Source organism: Esox lucius, chromosome 7 (genome assembly GCF_011004845.1).
Source record: "Esox lucius isolate fEsoLuc1 chromosome 7, fEsoLuc1.pri, whole genome shotgun sequence".
In the NCBI taxonomy this organism is placed as follows: Eukaryota; Metazoa; Chordata; class Actinopteri; order Esociformes; family Esocidae; genus Esox; species Esox lucius.
The window spans coordinates 6,990,741-7,007,544 of NC_047575.1; the positions used below are offsets into that span (position 1 = coordinate 6,990,741).

The following is a 16,804-nucleotide window of genomic DNA, read 5'->3' on the forward strand; positions in this document are numbered from 1 at the left end:
TCAGGGCCTGGCCAACTTGCCCTCACTGAGTCAACCATTAATTCCAGGCAATCTTTCAAAATGCTGAAGCTGAAACTAATGTGGATTTCGCAACAGGACTATAGTCCAAATATAAAACAGAATGCTTCAAAAAGAAGAAATGGAGGATAATCCAATGGTAGAGTCAAAGTCCAGATCTCAATCCTATCAAAATTCTGTGGGTGCAATTTTTTGCAGGCATTGCATGCAAGAATGCTCTCGAACATGATACAGTTGAAGCAATACCATATAGCAAGAGTGGGCAGAAATCCCTCAGTCAATTTAAGAGACTGACAGACAAGAAATGGCTAGATGAAGCTATTTAAGCAAAATAGGGGCAACACCAGCTATTGAAGATGGTGTTCCGCAATAGGAATTGCAGAAATGGTTTCAAATGTAAAACATGCTATGTTTGATATGTTAAATTGGTTTACCTTTATCATTGAATGTGGTTGGAATTATACTTTTTCACTTGACTGTATGTATTGGTTTTGACTGCGTGCATGGTCTAAATCCACCTCTTCCACACTTGCAACACATAGGTCAGATACACTGTATACAAGAAATTTGGTCACTTGTACATTTCTATTCAGACTTTTTTGGAAATATTTGTAAGCAGTAATGGCAGTAAAAAGTTGCCCAGCTAAACTGCATGATTGGTGAGTGGTGTATTTTGAGATAACACTTGCAGAGCTGTGTAATGGGGAAACAAAAGTTAGCAATCCAGGTTCTGTAAGTCACTATTATTGACTCTTTCACCCAGATACTGGTTGAGTCTTGCTAAAATTTGCCACCTAGCTAAAGTTACCCAAAAACATAAAAATGTCTACAATGTACATGCATACGTTATGAAGGAAATTGCATAATGAACACAAGGGGGACTATTTTCCCCATGTGCTTTTCACAAATATGTAATCTGCATCTATTTCAAAGGGACCCATGGTAGTGTTGGTCTTCTTCCAAATTCATGACAGTAACAAACAACAAAATGTTCTAGGTGACGTGACTAGCTTTACAAATGCTCTGGAGCAAAGGCCTGAGAGTGAGTGTCACCTGATCTTGTTCTGGCTGATAGCCGCTATCTGTGTTTTTGCCAGAGCTTTCTTAATTCGTCCCAGAACAGTAGAGACAGAATAGTATGTGGCCCCAGGCGGAAGTAGGAAGCACCCAGGCCTTTGTACAGCCCTGTCATGCCCTCCTTTCTGAGTGTCTTCGAGAAGCAATCTCCAAATCCGTTATACAGCACTCCCTGAAAATGAGACAATATCCAGTTGGTTTTTAGCCTGTTGTTATATAGTGGTGTCATTAAGTCTGATTTCGGTTCACTTTTACCAGTCCTCTAGTAACGCAGGAATGTTCCTTGGATTTGAAAATGTAAAGAAAATGAATCCTCCAGATAACCACATCTGTCTGACTGGCCACAACAGTGAGTGCATTCATTTTTAGCATGCCTCTGATCACTGAGCCCACGTGAGCGCCATTTTCTTATTAGCCGAACCACAAAAGAGGGAACATGTGAAGTGAACCACTTACCTTTCCTGCATGATCAACAGGTTGGTTGTAGAGGCGTGTGCTGATCACATCGAAGGGCGTCATCGCCGCCACCACCGCAATACTGCTGATCATACCTGCACTCAGGGCCACCAGCCAACTGCCTTCTGAGAACACCTGGTGGAGAGAGCGAAAGAACAGTCAGTACGCTTGGGACTGGTTTCCCAGCAAGTATTCATAGGACGTGGTTTTCAAATACTTATGCTTCAAGAAATAGATGTACGCCATCCACACATAAATGGTGACCATGCACCCACTGTAAAGTGGAAGTATAAATTCACCTTAAACTTTCAGATTGCACACGAGACCGTAGAAATGTAATGAACTGAACAGAGTTGGAAACTCTACTTCATGGGAGAGAGTCATATTTCTATGGTTGATAGGCGCATTCTGATCTTGCAAGGGTTGTCAAGCACCCAAGCTAAACGGTTAATGTTGGCCTGCTTGCAAGCTTTCCTTTGCAAAACTGGTTATGCTGGTTTCATGACTACAACTGTGTTACTGGCAAGAGTATAATTCCATTTGTATCCAGTGTTTACAGACACCAGGTGCTGTGTCATTTGTAAATTAATAAATTATTCTGTCCTCAGTCTGTAAAGGGTGGCTTACCCACTTCAGGTTGGTGGAGAGTGCCTGCCTCAAGTGGAGGAGTTTAAGTATCTAGGGGTCTTGTTCACGAGTGAGGGAAGGATGGAACGGGAGATTGACAGACGGATCGGTGCAGCTTCTGCAGTAATGCAGTTGATGTATCGGTCTGTCGTGGTGAAGAAAGAGCTGAGCCGCAAGGCGAAGCTCTCGATTTACCAGTCAATCTACGTTCCTACTCTCACCTATGGTCATGAGCTTTGGGTCATGACCGAAAGGACAAGATCCCGGATACAGGCGGCCGAAATGAGCTTTCTCCGCAGGGTGGCTGGGCGATCCCTTAGAGATGGGGTGAGAAGCTCGGTCACCCGGGAGGAGCTCAGAGTAGAGCCGCTGCTCCTCCACATCGAGAGGGGTCAGCTGAGGTGGCTTGGGCATCTTTTTCGGATGCCTCCGGAACGCCTTCCGGGGAAGGTGTTCCGGTCCCGTCCCACCGGGAGGAGACCCTGGGGAAGACCTAGGACACGCTGGAGGGACTATGTCTCCCGGCTGGCCTGGGAACGCCTCGGTGTCCCCCCGGAAGAGCTAGAGGAAGTGTCTGGGGAGAGGGAAGTCTGGGCATCCCTGCTTAGACTGCTGCCCCCGCGACCCAGCCCCGGATAAGCGGAAGAAGATGGATGGATTCTGTGCTCTAGCACTCTCAAACCAGAATGCTCTGAAATCAAAGTACAGTGCCCTCAACTAATATTGGCACTCTTGGTAAATATGAGCAAAACAGGCTGTGAAAAAAATAAAAAATCATTTTTATTCTCTTAATCTTTGATTTAATATATCCACAAAAATCAAACCTTTCATTGAAGTTAAATTATTTGGAAAAAAAGAATATGAAGTAAAAATTTTCTCCAGAAAATGTGCCACAATTATTGGCACCCCTAGATATTCTTGAGTAAAATCTCATTCCCATTCATATTTTACATTTGGAAGTTCACCCAAGTGATTAGGTGGTAAGCCATGACTTCCTGTTTCATTGAGGTATGAATATCTTCATAGAGGCCAAATTCCCATAGTCATCCATCATTATGAGAAAGACCTGAGAATACAGTAAGGATGAGCAGCAAAGGGTTGTTGAGCTGCCCAAATCAGGAAATAGATAAGAAAACTGTTGAAAAGGCCCATTTACACTATCAATAATTAAGAGGTTTAAAGCAACAGGAGATCTTAAACGGATAGTTATTCCAAAAATCATATTTCGTTGACAGTCCCCTTACCCCGAGCTGGTCCTTCGGGTACATGGAGTCATTTTTCTCAGTCCGTAATTCGCATCATATTAATTCATGAATGGAAACCGTAGGTACCGTTGTTCCAAAGCTGCATTGAAAACAGAAAACGACTCTAAACACTCCAAACTAAGTGGTGCGGTTATATATACAACCTTTATCATGTTATATAGTTAGGTGTTCTTTCTATAGTTGGCTCCATGATTCAAAGTTAACATATCCAAACTGCAAGAATACATGAACACAATATTAATTACTGTTCCAATTACTCATCGTTTGTTAACAGCTTACTGACGTCGAAGTATCAATCCCAAAGAGTAGTTCATAAACAATTCTTGGTTCATAATCTAACCAGATCTCATTTGATTTATAATTTAATCTGATTGTTTTATTGTTTTTCTATTAATTGACTAACAAATAATCCACCTTGTGCGCCTACCCACCTTCCACCCAACTTCAGGGGCACCCCACATTAACACTGGTACAAAACACAGTTGACATACACACACAGAGACATACAGTTGGCCTACAGGTTCAAATGTCCAGTAAGCAGACACTCAATTTCACCCCATATTCTGGATCATCTTGCCAACAATGGATAGCCTCAGCACTCTACTGGCAACAAGACATTCTCAAATAGGGATTTTAGAAAAAGGTCCCTTTACCTTGTTTTCCGTTTTGGTAAGTTTGAGTTGTCTGAATCCCAGCAGTGTACAGATGATTCCATCCAAAAGGCAAATGATCCGGAAAATGATCTGATTGTCATGGAAATTACCACAAATTATGGAGATAAGTCTGAATACTTAAATTTAAACTTTTTTCATACAGCAATTGCAGGAATCAGTGTTTAGGCTTGATTCATCACACTGCTTGTTGAATGATGTCCGGGACCTGTCTAAACAGGAGTCACCCCAGTGGGTCACCCCCCTTCCCAGAGGAGTCACCCAGTGGGTCAATCATCATGACAGTTATATAAAGCAGCATGTGACTAAGATTATGGCAAGAGTTTAATGTCTGTTCTAAAAGACACATCCTCAAACCTAAGATAGTAATAAGGAAATGTTTTGTGCATACTTTACAAAAGGCCTCTGCTCAGTCCATATAGCCAGATATAATGTGGACTGAATCAGTATTCAAACCCACTTGGACATTTTCACCTTGTGTTTCATTAAAACTGATTGCAATGTTATTATTATTAATGTAATTTAGTTGAACAATCTCATCAATCCGGGCTGAAGTCACAGAGGTGGTCAAGAAACTCCTCGTTGGCAAGGCACTGGGGGTGGATGAGATCCGCCCTGAGTACCACAAGTCTCTGGATGTTGTGGGGCTGTCTTGGTTGACACGCCTGTGCAACATCGCGTGGCGGTCGGGGACAGTGCCTCTGGGATGGCAGACCGGGGTGGTGGTCCCTCTTTTTAAGAAGGGGGACCGGAGGGTGTGTTCCAACTATAGGGGGATCACACTTCTCAGCCTCCCCGGGAAAGTCTATGCCAGGGTTCTGGAGAGGAGAATACGGCCGATAGTAGAACCTCTGATTCAGGAGGAACAGTGTGGTTTTCGTCCGGGCTGTGGAACACTGGACCAGCTCTATACCCTCTACGGGGTGTTGGAGGGTTCATGGGAGTTTGCCCAACCAATCCACATGTGTTTTGTGGATTTGGAGAAGGCATTCGACTGTGTCCCTCGCGGCATCTTGTGGAGGGTGCTTGGGGAATATGGGGTCCTGGGTCCTTCGCTAAGGGCTGTCAGGTCCCTGTACAACCGAAGCAGGAGCTTGGTCCGCATTGCCGGCAGTAAGTCAGACTTGTTCCCAGTGCATGTTGGACTCCGGCAGGGCTGCCCTTTGTCGCTGGTTCTGTTCGTAATTTTTATGGACAGAATTTCTAGGCGCAGCCAGGGGCCGGAGGGTGTCAGGTTTGGGGACCACACAATTTCATCTCTGCTCTTTGCAGATGATGTTGTTGTGTTGGCCCCTTCAAACCAGGACCTTCAGCATGCACTGGGACGGTTTGCAGCCGAGTGTGAAGCGGTGGGGATGAAAATCAGTACCTCCAAATCCGAGGCCATGGTCCTCAGTCGGAAAAGGGTGGCTTGCCCACTTCAGGTTGGTGGAGAGTGCCTGCCTCAAGTGGAGGAGTTTAAGTATCTAGGGGTCTTGTCCCCGCGACCCGGCCCCGGATAAGCGGAAGATGGATGGATGGAATCTCATCAATAATTAAATAAATATACAGCTCCGGAAAAAATTGAGATCACTGCACCTTTTTATTTCCTTTCCAAAAAGTTGAAAAGGAAAGTTTTGAGTGAGGAACAGAAGTGTTCAATTTGCAGTGGTCTCTTAATTTTAACCCTTCTGTTCCTCAGCTGTATACACACACACACACACACACACACACACACACACACACACCTAAAGGATTATTAGGAACACCATACTAATACTGTATTTGTACCCCCTTTCGCCTTCAGAACTGCCTTAATTATACGTGGCATTGATTCAACAAGGTGCTGAAAGCATTCTTTAGAAATGTTGGCAAATATTGATAGGATAGCATCTTGCAGTTGATGGAGATTTGTGGGATGCACATCCAGGGCACGAAGCTCCCGTTCCACCACATCCCAAAGATGCTCTATTGGGTTGAGATCTGGTGACTGTGGGGCCATTTCAGTACAGTGAACTCATTGTCATGTTCAAGAAACCAATTTGAAATGATTCGAGCTTTGTGACATGGTGCATTATCCTGCTGGAAGTAGCCATCAGAGGATGGGTACATGGTGGTCATAAAGGGATGGACATGGTCAGAAACAATGCTCAGGTAGGCCGTGGCATTTAAACGATGCCCAATTGGCACTAAGGGGCCTAAAGTGTGCCAAGAAAACATCCCCCACACCATTACACCACCAGCCTGCACAGTGGTAACAAGGCATGATGGGTCCATGTTCTCATTCTGTTTACGCCAAATTCTGACTCTACCATCTGAATGTCGCAACAGAAATCGAGACTCATCAGACCAGGCAACATTCTTCCAGTCTTCAACTGTCCAATTTTGGTGAGCTCGTGCAAATTGTAGCCTCTTTTTCCTATTTGTAGTGGAGATGAGTGGTACCCGGTGGGGTCTTCTGCTGTTGTAGCCCATCCGCCTCAAGGTTGTGTGTGTTGTGGCTTCACAAATGCTGTGCTGCATACCTTGGTTGTAACGAGTGGTTATTTCAGTCAAAGTTGCTCTTCTATCAGCTTGAATCAGTTGGGCCCTTCTCCTCTGACCTCTAGCATCAACAAGGCATTTTCGCCCACAGGACTGCCGCATACTGGATGTTTTTCCCTTTTCACACCATTCTTTGTAAACCCTAGAAATGGTTGTGCGTGAAAATCCCAGTAACTGAGCAGATTATGAAATACTCAGACCGGCCCGTCTGGCACCAACAACCATGCCATGCTCAAAATTGCTTAAATCAGCTTTCTTTCCCATTTTGACATTCAGTTTGGAGTTCAGGAGATTGTCTTGACCAGGACCACACCCCTAAAGGCATTGAAGCAACTGCCATGTGATTGGTTGATTAGATAATTTCATTAATGAGAAATTGAACAGGTGTTCCTAATAATCTTTTAGGTGAGTGTATTATACACAATACACTACTAATACTTACAGTGGTTATAGATAGTCACGATGTTCACCTTTTTTTTTTGCCTTATTGCCTGAAATGAAAACACTTAAAATCAGTCAGTAAATAAAGGCACCAAATGTGAACCTTATGAAAGGGGGTGGTGACTTTCTACACCCACTGTTTTTATGAAACCCTAATATACGTATTTAAGCATTTTCACTTGAAGACATTTTAGTGAAAAAGCTTTCTTGTAAGATCTTTACATAAGTAAGAGCTTTACAACATTTCTGCCTTCCTAGAAGCCGTGCTAGCACCTGAACATTTTATTACTGTTTTCCATTACAGATAGGCATGCTCCATGTACAAGAGGTCAGGTAAAGAACAGGTCTATCACCTGGTTCACTCATGACAGTTTTTATGTTATTCATAAAATAAATGTGTCATGGGCAATGGCAAAAAAACAGCTTAGTTCTGACTTGAAAACTTTGAAACAACTGAGAAACTTGAAGGTTGTATGAAGGTTGTTAAAATGGCTAAATCCGAACACACTAACTGTAATGGGAATGCGGCCTTAAAACGGTGTGCTCTGAAATGAAACTATATTGTCAGAGTGAATTCACAAACACATCCTAAAATAAACAACAAATTTGATCAATCCAGTGTTATATAGTAACATGAAACTACTGCTGTTCACTACATAGTTTATATGAAGCTAAACAATTACCTTGCTAAGATTTTATTACATTATACAAATGTATGTAAAGCATCATGTGACTAGTCAGATTATAGGAAGTGTCAAATGTGTCTGTTCTGAAGGACAGTGCACAGCTCCTGTAACCCTAGGATAGTAACAGGGAAATGTTACATACATACTTTACAAATGGCCTCTGATCATTCCATTTACTATGAAATACAGTGAATTGAATAGGTATTCCACTGTCCTTGGACTTCAAGGAGGATGGAATTTAAAACTGATTGAAACACTACATAGTTAATTTAAAACTGAAAGAAATTTAAATTAAAACTGATTTTAATTTAAAACTGATGTCCTTGTTTTCCATGATAATTATACATGGAATGAATTTGAATCGGAAATATAGCAAAATGAATAGGAAATATAGTAATTGACAAGGTTACAAATAATAATTATGTTGATCGAACCTCGCTATTGTCAAAGAATCCTCAATTTGTAGCAAATACAGCCTTGCAGACCTTTGGCATTGCAGGGGTCGATTTGTTGAGGTAATCTGAAGAGATTTCACCCCATGCTTCTTGAAGCACCACCCACAAGTTTGATTGGCTTGATGGGCACTTCTTACGTACCATACGGTCAAGCTGCTCCCACACCTCAGTAAGGTTGAGATCCAGTGACTGTGCTGGCCACTCCATTATAGACCGAATACAAGTTGACTGATTCTTCCCTAATGTCTGAACATCCCAAACTTATATTTGTCTATTCAACACTTTTCTCCAATCTTCCCCGGCCCAGTGTCTATGTTCTTTTGCATATTCTAATCTTTTCTTTTTATTGGCCAGTCTGAGATATGGCTTTTTCTTTGCAACACTGCCTAGAAGGCTGGCATCTCTGAGTCGTATCTTCACTGTTGATGTTGGACAGGTGTTTTGTGGGTACTATTTAATGAAGCTGCCAGTTGATGACCTGTGAGGCACCTGTTTCTCAAACTAGACACTCTAATGTATTTGTCCTCTTGCTCAGTTGTGCAAACAGGGCCTCCTACTCCTCTTTCTATTCTGGTTAGAGACAGTTTGCGCTGTTCTGTGAAGGGAGTAGTACACTGCGTTGTACAAGGTCTTCAGTTTCAGAAGAAAGTTATTTGTTTCTGGACATGTTGAGCCTATAATCAAACTCACAATTGCAGATGCTCCAGATACTAGTCTAAAGAAGGAGGTCAGTTTTATTTCCAATAATATTTTTTTTCTAATTTGTATATTTTTATTTGCTGTAACACAGGACTCAACAGTAAAAGAGATTCCGTTCCTAGAATGACTTCCCTGTCTAAATAAAGGTAAAAAATTATACATGTACAAGGTACGTTTTGGAATATATTTTCCTTTTGTTGTTTAAAAAATGTTTTAATCTATTGTTGTTGTCACTACAATGTTTTATCCACACTCAGTTTTCTCCCATCATACAGTAACAATCAAACTCTTGGTTTCTGGAATTGGAAATGTAAATTATCTTGCAATCTTTAAATTCATTGCAGGTACTCAGGTCACGGCAAACTAACGTTTTTGTGTGTGGTGTAGCACTGGGCAGAAACAATGACATTGGGTCACCAGGAGACCGTGTTGCCAGGTTAATTAAAATATTTCCAGGACGACTGCACAAAACCAGCCCAAAATGCCTGAAAACTAGCCCAACTGAAAATTAAGATGCGGTATATACGCATGTGAAGCCGCGGATCTTACCATAGCTGATGTCTGACTGCAGCATAGAACAGCATAGAAACACACGATATAGCATATAAAGACAGAAATGGTGCGGCCACGGTCAAGTTCAAAAGTTGCACAAAAACCCGCCACCCGCGACCAATGAATTCACCTGTGACATTGAAAAGTAACCTAATTTAGCATGAAAACCACGGACATGGCAACCATGCCAGGAGACTAATGGAACAGGTCAAAAGACACAACAGTAGTGATTGGTACATGCGCATTAAAATGTTGTTTGAATTAAAACTCAATTTTGACCTTTTAAACGATCCTGTTTCATGACCGACTCCCTCTTCATAACTTACGGTCATTTGAAAAAGTAAGGTACAGCCCCGGAAAAGTTGTTTTTTATTTAACATATTTGAACATATGGACATTTAATCTTTACTTTGACTCTACTGACAGCTATATTTAACCTAATTTTACAAATTATACTGAAAGATTACACAAATGTATTTATCAAAAATTAACAGATATGCAAACTTATACTCTATGACATTGATTGTGGCAAGAGAGTCCTGCAGATTCCTTGATGATACCCTGGGGTTCTTGGAGACCTCTGTGAGCATTATTCGGTCAGCTCTTGGGATGAATATGGTGGAACAACCTGTCCTATGTAGACTGCCAGTGGTCTTAACTTTTCTTAATTCGTAGATTTGTAGACCTGTCAGTGGAATTATGTACTTTTGTTTTGTTATATTGAGTTACCTTCATCAATGACTGTGTCTGGAATTTAGCTCTAATGTCCACGTGACCAAATATATATACCGGTATATAAATGACATCTTTCCAGGAAGTGTACTTACTTTTTCACATGATTAGTTATCTTGGCTCCACTTTCGGTCCGGCAGACTTTGTGTCATTATGTCCTACCACCTACAAAATGTGCACGCGGGGCAAACCAACTACTCTGGTCATGTGATCATTCGGCCACAGAGAGACCAACCTGTAAATCGGCGACAAGCTCCTTGGACGCGGTGAAGGAGTAGAGTTGAGAGGCTGACCCAACACTGACCCTGGGAACAGCTGCACTGGAACCCCTCCACAGGCCCAGGATTCCATGCTGTTTGTGGATTGCTACCAGAGCCTGGAACATACCCTTGGGAGAGGTGGGTTGGGGATGAACGGAATAAAGTTGGGATGGAGTGGGTAGAAGGAAGGAAGAGGGGAAGATTAATCAAATGCATCTCATAAATCCTTTTTTACATCAGCTGTTATCCCAAACCTGCTTTTACAGATATAGATCAACTGGTAGAGAGATGGAGAAGTAGAAGTCGAGGGATTGGGTGAGTATAGCATTTACAATGGCACATTTGTCTTTGAGTGATTTGTGACCTTACTTGATGTTGATACTGATGTCCAACAGCTATCGATGAAGCAGCTTGACTTTGAAGGTGAGTCTTCACCTATGTAATGTAAACAACAAGCATGCTAAGCCGTCGTTAATCTTCCCACTGGACTGACGGGTGGATTCTGACATTGTGGATGTTTTAAACATTCAAATGCACAGGCACAGACTGCAGCCGCAACTGCCACTCACTACCCATGTTTGAAAACACACGATAATCCATCGCGTTGGCCATGCGCAGTAGCCTACTCACCAAGTAGATAGGACTTCCCATCACTGCCCCCACTACTCCAGCGACAGCACCTGCTACTGCAGTCTTGACTGCGCTTACCCTCCCGTCAGTATGACTGTATCCAGATGACTCGATGACTGAAAAGGACCCAAGCCTCACTCCATTCATGAAAAACTGATAGACAAGTCCAGGTACTAAACCTTTCTGTAAACCAGCGAGTCCATCTACTTTGCCGATAGTATAAAATGCATGAAAAACGTTGCGGTAGTGAATCTGGTATGTCCCTCGGCTTTTAAGCTCTCCCTGCAATTGCATCCGAGTTTTGACAACTTCCAGTGGGTTAGTGAACAGGCAAGCGCCACATGCAGCAACCCCGCTCAGAATGAAATCCATTGCGAAGTGGAATCGACCTTATTCAAGTGAATAAAGAACATGTAGGTTTCAGAACCTTCCGGTCTACCAAAAAATCCAAGGTCACTGTTACTGCAGGACGACAGTAAACAATCGATCTTGGTCTAAATACATTACATAGTTATTTATTCCCAATGGTTGTTCCTTTCGTTCATGCTTTGTCGCTGCTATGTTCATCTGCTATTCATTACCAGCGCTCACATATTACGTGGCAGTGTTCTAATTTCAAGCAAAGCTTTGGCAGTTCTGCTTGTCTCGACCAATGAAAAGGCTGAGTTAGCTCCATCCTTCATCCGGTTTCTACGATTGGACGTTTCGGACACCACGTACTGGAGACCACCCACAGCGCTCGAGAGAAGTATCTTATGTTTGTGGCACTGTGACACATCTCAAAATGAAATTACATAAACAAAAACCTTTATTAAAGTTTAAAAAATGTGGAGAAGTTTCAATTTATTAAAGGCTAGCATATCCGCAATTCAAAGTCTAAATAAAAGGACAGTTGGGGCCTCTTTTTTCATCATATTTTACACAATGCTATTAAATTGACCTAGGTATGACCTGTTCGGCCTCTATGCTTACGATGAACGGGAGAAATGCTTCGTCATGGAAAATTAGATTCCATTGTGGCAGGAGCCAGCAGCTTCTTTGTGACAAATGGGACCCTATTTTCTTCTCTATTTTTTATGCACTATTGAGGGAATAGGGGACTATTTGGAATGCATCGGGTTGGGCCAGGACTGCACATTGCTCTGTTATGCTCTTTGACTGAGTGAGATTGTTCTAGTTATTTTTAGAATGGGCAAAATGACACTGTATATCCTAAACAGTGGGTCAGTTATTTTGTGTGTTCTTGTGTTGGTTTGTCAATTACTTTTCAATTTAGTTCAAGAAATTCACAAAAATGCAATTATGATTTTAAAAAGTTCAATTTATCTTCAGAATTGTCTCAATTCAAATGTAGTTAATCCCAACTCTGTTGCACAACCAATGTTTATATCCATTTGAAGAGGATCAGTCTTTCATTAGTGACTATCATGTATTAAAGGTGGGTGAGACTGGATATCATTGAAGGGTCTGTTAGAGAAGGGTCCTCATGTTATGGTGCTGTCATCATTGCCAGGGATTTGTGAGAATCAAGCTGGATTCAGGTATTGTCATTGATGACCCATAGCTTCCATCCACCAGATCCGTCAACTCAGAAACTTGCAAATGAATAATCAACAACAACAGCGACTACACAGAACTTCTATGCCAACCACATACCAAGAATTAAATTGTATTTATGTTCTTAACATTCTAGACTGAATTTGTTTGTTTACACAACCATGATAAATTGTGTTTTATTCCTTGTTTTTCTATGATGCTCTACAGACAATGTTTATGTGTCTGTATAGCTGACAGCATACTAAATACCAAATCACAGTATTCTCTAACAATTCCTTAGTATATATTCAGTTGGGATCATTTAAGATATACAGTATTTGAAAATGTATCAAAATACATGCCTTTCACATGCTCAAAACAAGGCTGAAGGCAAAATGCCCCAATCAATGCAGGAACGGAAGATTGCTGCTGTGCAGGCCTGGCAGAGCATCACCAGAGAATACACCCAACATCTAGTGATGTCTTAGTGCAATAGCGATACAAGGACCGGGAAAAGTAGCCATGATAATGGATCAGGAAACACGTTTATCATCATATAGGAAAGACAGAACCCTACAAAGGGCAATGTCTTTGTCATTGTCTTTGTAAATTGGGATTTGATCTTTAGACACCTTGCATACATTTACTTGAAAAACTGTTAGGTCTGCCCACAGAGTAACTTTTCAGTTGCACTCATTGCTTTCTTCATGTATAAAGACTAATACTGCCACCTAGTGGCCATAAATGCACATTGTAGTTTAAATCCTGTTCTATTGCCTGGTCAGTCAAGACCAACTGTTACGCTCGTGTTAAATAGCGTAGTGGTTAGAGAAACAGACCTGTGAACTGTAGGTCCTGTGTGCATATCTTCTCACCGGCAAAGTCAAGTATGCATTATTAATTATTCCGTATAGACGAAAACTTCACTGGCTAAAAACTTCAGTTTCTACATTATAGTAAGCCAGAAATAAAACAGTTTACGGTTATATTGCGACGGTTTCTGGTGGATTTTCAAAGTACACATCCGTGCATGCATTTTGGGTCAGGATAGACAAACTCATTTGCTGATTACAATAAACAGTAGTTACGTTATAGTTAGCCTTAACTGAAACAGTATACGGTTATATTACGACTGTTTCTGAAATAGGTAGTAAGCCTATTACTGGCAAATAACCTGTTAAAACAACCATTGCCAAAAGACATACAGTTCATAGACGCTATGGTGGAGGTAAACTTAATAAGAACCGTCAGTCAGTTTAACACAATGCTCAATGGTGTCTAGCGATTGACGAAACTAATTTCCGTGGCATAGTGGTTAAAGACAGTGCCTCATGTGGACGACCTATGTTCGAATCTATTGAGAGCAACGGCATTTATACATTTTATTTGTGGGCCGTAATAAAACGTTTTACGGTTATACAGTATTGCAATTATTTCTGATAGTGTAGATGTATTGATTGTATTAGTTAGTGAACTGTTGTAAGCTGTTGTAACCAATGAAGCAAAATATTAATTGTTTGTAACTGTGTTGAAACTGAAGGTGCAAATAGGAGAATAGGAAATCCTGTTCAAGCGGTTGCCAGGGAGAGAAAAATTTAGTATGTCTGTCTTTTGAGAAACAGGGCACAGGTTAGAGACAAACACACATAGTCGGACAGACAACACAGACACCACAAGGGGGGCAAGGGGATACTTGCAGTTATCCTATAAGGAATAGAACTGGGATTGGGCCAATGGCACACTTGCTTTGTAACTTAACGCCTCTATCTTTTGGGCGTAGTAGAAGTATAAAATTATGTTTTGACTGTTGATCCTTAGACACTGTGCGGCGACACCTTGTCTCCAAAAGCTTTTGTAATAAACGGAATATACGATAATTGACCTGACTCCTGTTGTTTTATTCTCCTTTCCAACAAACCAACTTGGGGAAGTGTTAGACTTCAACAATGTATTCAACGATTCTCTCGTCTTTTCACTCGAAGAAAAAGTTAGTTATCGTCACCTTTATTGATAGTTATTGTATCAATGTCATTCACGACTGAAAGAAAAAGACTATTGTTATGCCATGAAAGAATAAAATACGTTCTTAAGCCATGAAATGAAATAGCTTTGGCAGACTCGCTAGCAATTGCTAAATTCTTATGACTATTCCAGTAAATTAGTAGATACCGGTAGAGCTTATTACTGGCTAATAACCTGTTCAAACGGCCAGTAGTGTTGAGATAAATGTAGTTTAAATAATGCTGATTTAATAACCATGTATTCTTATGTTTTTGTTTTATTAAATTGTATGCTGCAGCCAGGTTAGGGAAATATGATTGAATACAATAACCATAAAAAGTTTACATTACACTCAGCCACACTCACTCAGACTTTACACCTGGCTCAGATAGACAGGATTAAAACCCCACAATTAACATACAAATGAAACTGCCTCCTATACAGCACAAAGAGACCTTCTGTCTCCAGCCCCCTGATGTTCTAGTCTAGGTTAGGACAATAGAATGTAAATTACTGTAACCTGGTTAAGATTTCACACCTGTATGCAAATAACCTGTTGATCTATGACCAAGAGTAAGAGCATGGCCTTCCTCATTGGATGGCGAAAACCAAGAGATTCGTCCAACATGTCACCATGCCAACAAAGAGCCAATAAGGATGGGTTTTACTCACGAGAGTGAAAAGTAACCGCCCCTGTGGCGGGAGTATTAAAACCAATGTTCGATCTTTATTCGGGGCGAATATTTTGTGGAAGCTCGAGGGTTGAGCAAATATTTGACCGCTGCAGTGTATTTCATGTATTTTGACTTATCAATTCATATTAATAAATCTTTGTGCTAAAATTCCATTTGGACCGGAGCCTCGTCCTTCTTCAGAAATTCTGGTACACGTAAAATTCTTAACAGTAGCAAACACTATACAGTTCATAGATGCTATTCGTGGTGGAGGTAAACTTAATAAGAAATGTTAGTCAGTTTAACTGTATCAATATAAATCATGAATGGCCTGTTAAAACGACCAGTGGCAAAAAAGGATTTGTTCAGGGTAGACAAGAGTCTATACTGACACCCATCAAATGTACAGCTGTGTGGTGTAGTGGTTAATTACACAGCCTTTCACATAAGCGACCTGGATTCAAATCTCGAGAGGGCGAAGCTTTCTATTGCAGGCCGGCTGAACTAGGCTTGCCTGGTTTCTTGTTCAAACTGGCACTTTTCTAGCACATTTAATATCACGCAGTGTTTAGCTCTGTAGCTTTACGATCCCAGTGTACATTGTATCCTATCCTCAGATTAACCTATATTGACTATTGGACTTGACTGAGATCTCATGTGGTTCAACTCGATCAACCACCAGTACATTTTGGTTTGTTTACTGATGTCAATGTGGTATAATTGCAGAAGGGTTTAAGGTATGTGGAACATCCTGAATATACTGTAATGCCCATTAGTGTCTACCATTGGTAAATTCTTATGCTGGAATTCTTAGTTTCATGCTAGTTTTAACTAGAAATGTTATAGAAAGGATGGTAAAAGTATATCTGGTTCAACAAACATATTTTACGATGTGGAACAATTGCTAAGACAAGTCTATATATGGATGTACAAAAGATGAAAATACATTTTTTTTGTGTTAATGAAAGATATGATAATAATAAACTTCACATTATTTTGTTAAGCTCTCCTGAGTCTGAAATATTATTTAATTGTATTTGGTCAGAATGAAAATTGATGACACCTCAATTTCAAAATGTTGAGGTGTCTCTTCAAATGTTTTAAATGTTTTGGTTAAATTGACCCAGTGGTGAAGAATGGTGGTTGAGAATGTAACTGAGGGCAGTTTTACAACTTAAAAAAAATCACACATTCTTACACACTTGGGGTACACTATGCCCGTGATGGACTTTTCTTTTTAGCCTTTTCTGTGAACAGGTCTTGTTTGTACATTGTTTGTACATTTTCTTCACAGAAAATGTATAGGTCTACCTGTAATATGTAGCCGATATACATTATTTTTCAGTATTGTTGATATCTCGTAAATGTACACTGTAAATATGGAAATAAATGCTTTAATGACAACATCCATGTTGAGTATTTTAAAACAGTATTGTTGTTAAATGTACTATACTACATACCTCAATTTCTGAAAGCATATTCAAATATTTCAGTTTTGTCA

General features: G+C 40.8%; 1 protein-coding gene across 1 annotated transcript; it reads right to left on the reverse strand.

Annotated features, from left to right (window-relative positions):
• Nucleotides 1–68: 68 nt before the first annotated feature.
• On the reverse strand, nt 69–11,819 carry slc25a35 (solute carrier family 25 member 35). Its single transcript, XM_010902996.4, has 5 exons — nt 11,093–11,819; nt 10,832–10,897; nt 10,438–10,590; nt 1,552–1,686; nt 69–1,267 (listed from the first exon to the last, which is right to left on the reverse strand). Exons 1-5 carry the CDS (start codon nt 11,462–11,464, stop codon nt 1,097–1,099), a joined length of 897 nt encoding a protein of 298 aa, XP_010901298.2. The 5' UTR covers nt 11,465–11,819; the 3' UTR covers nt 69–1,096.
• Nucleotides 11,820–16,804: the final 4,985 nt, after the last annotated feature.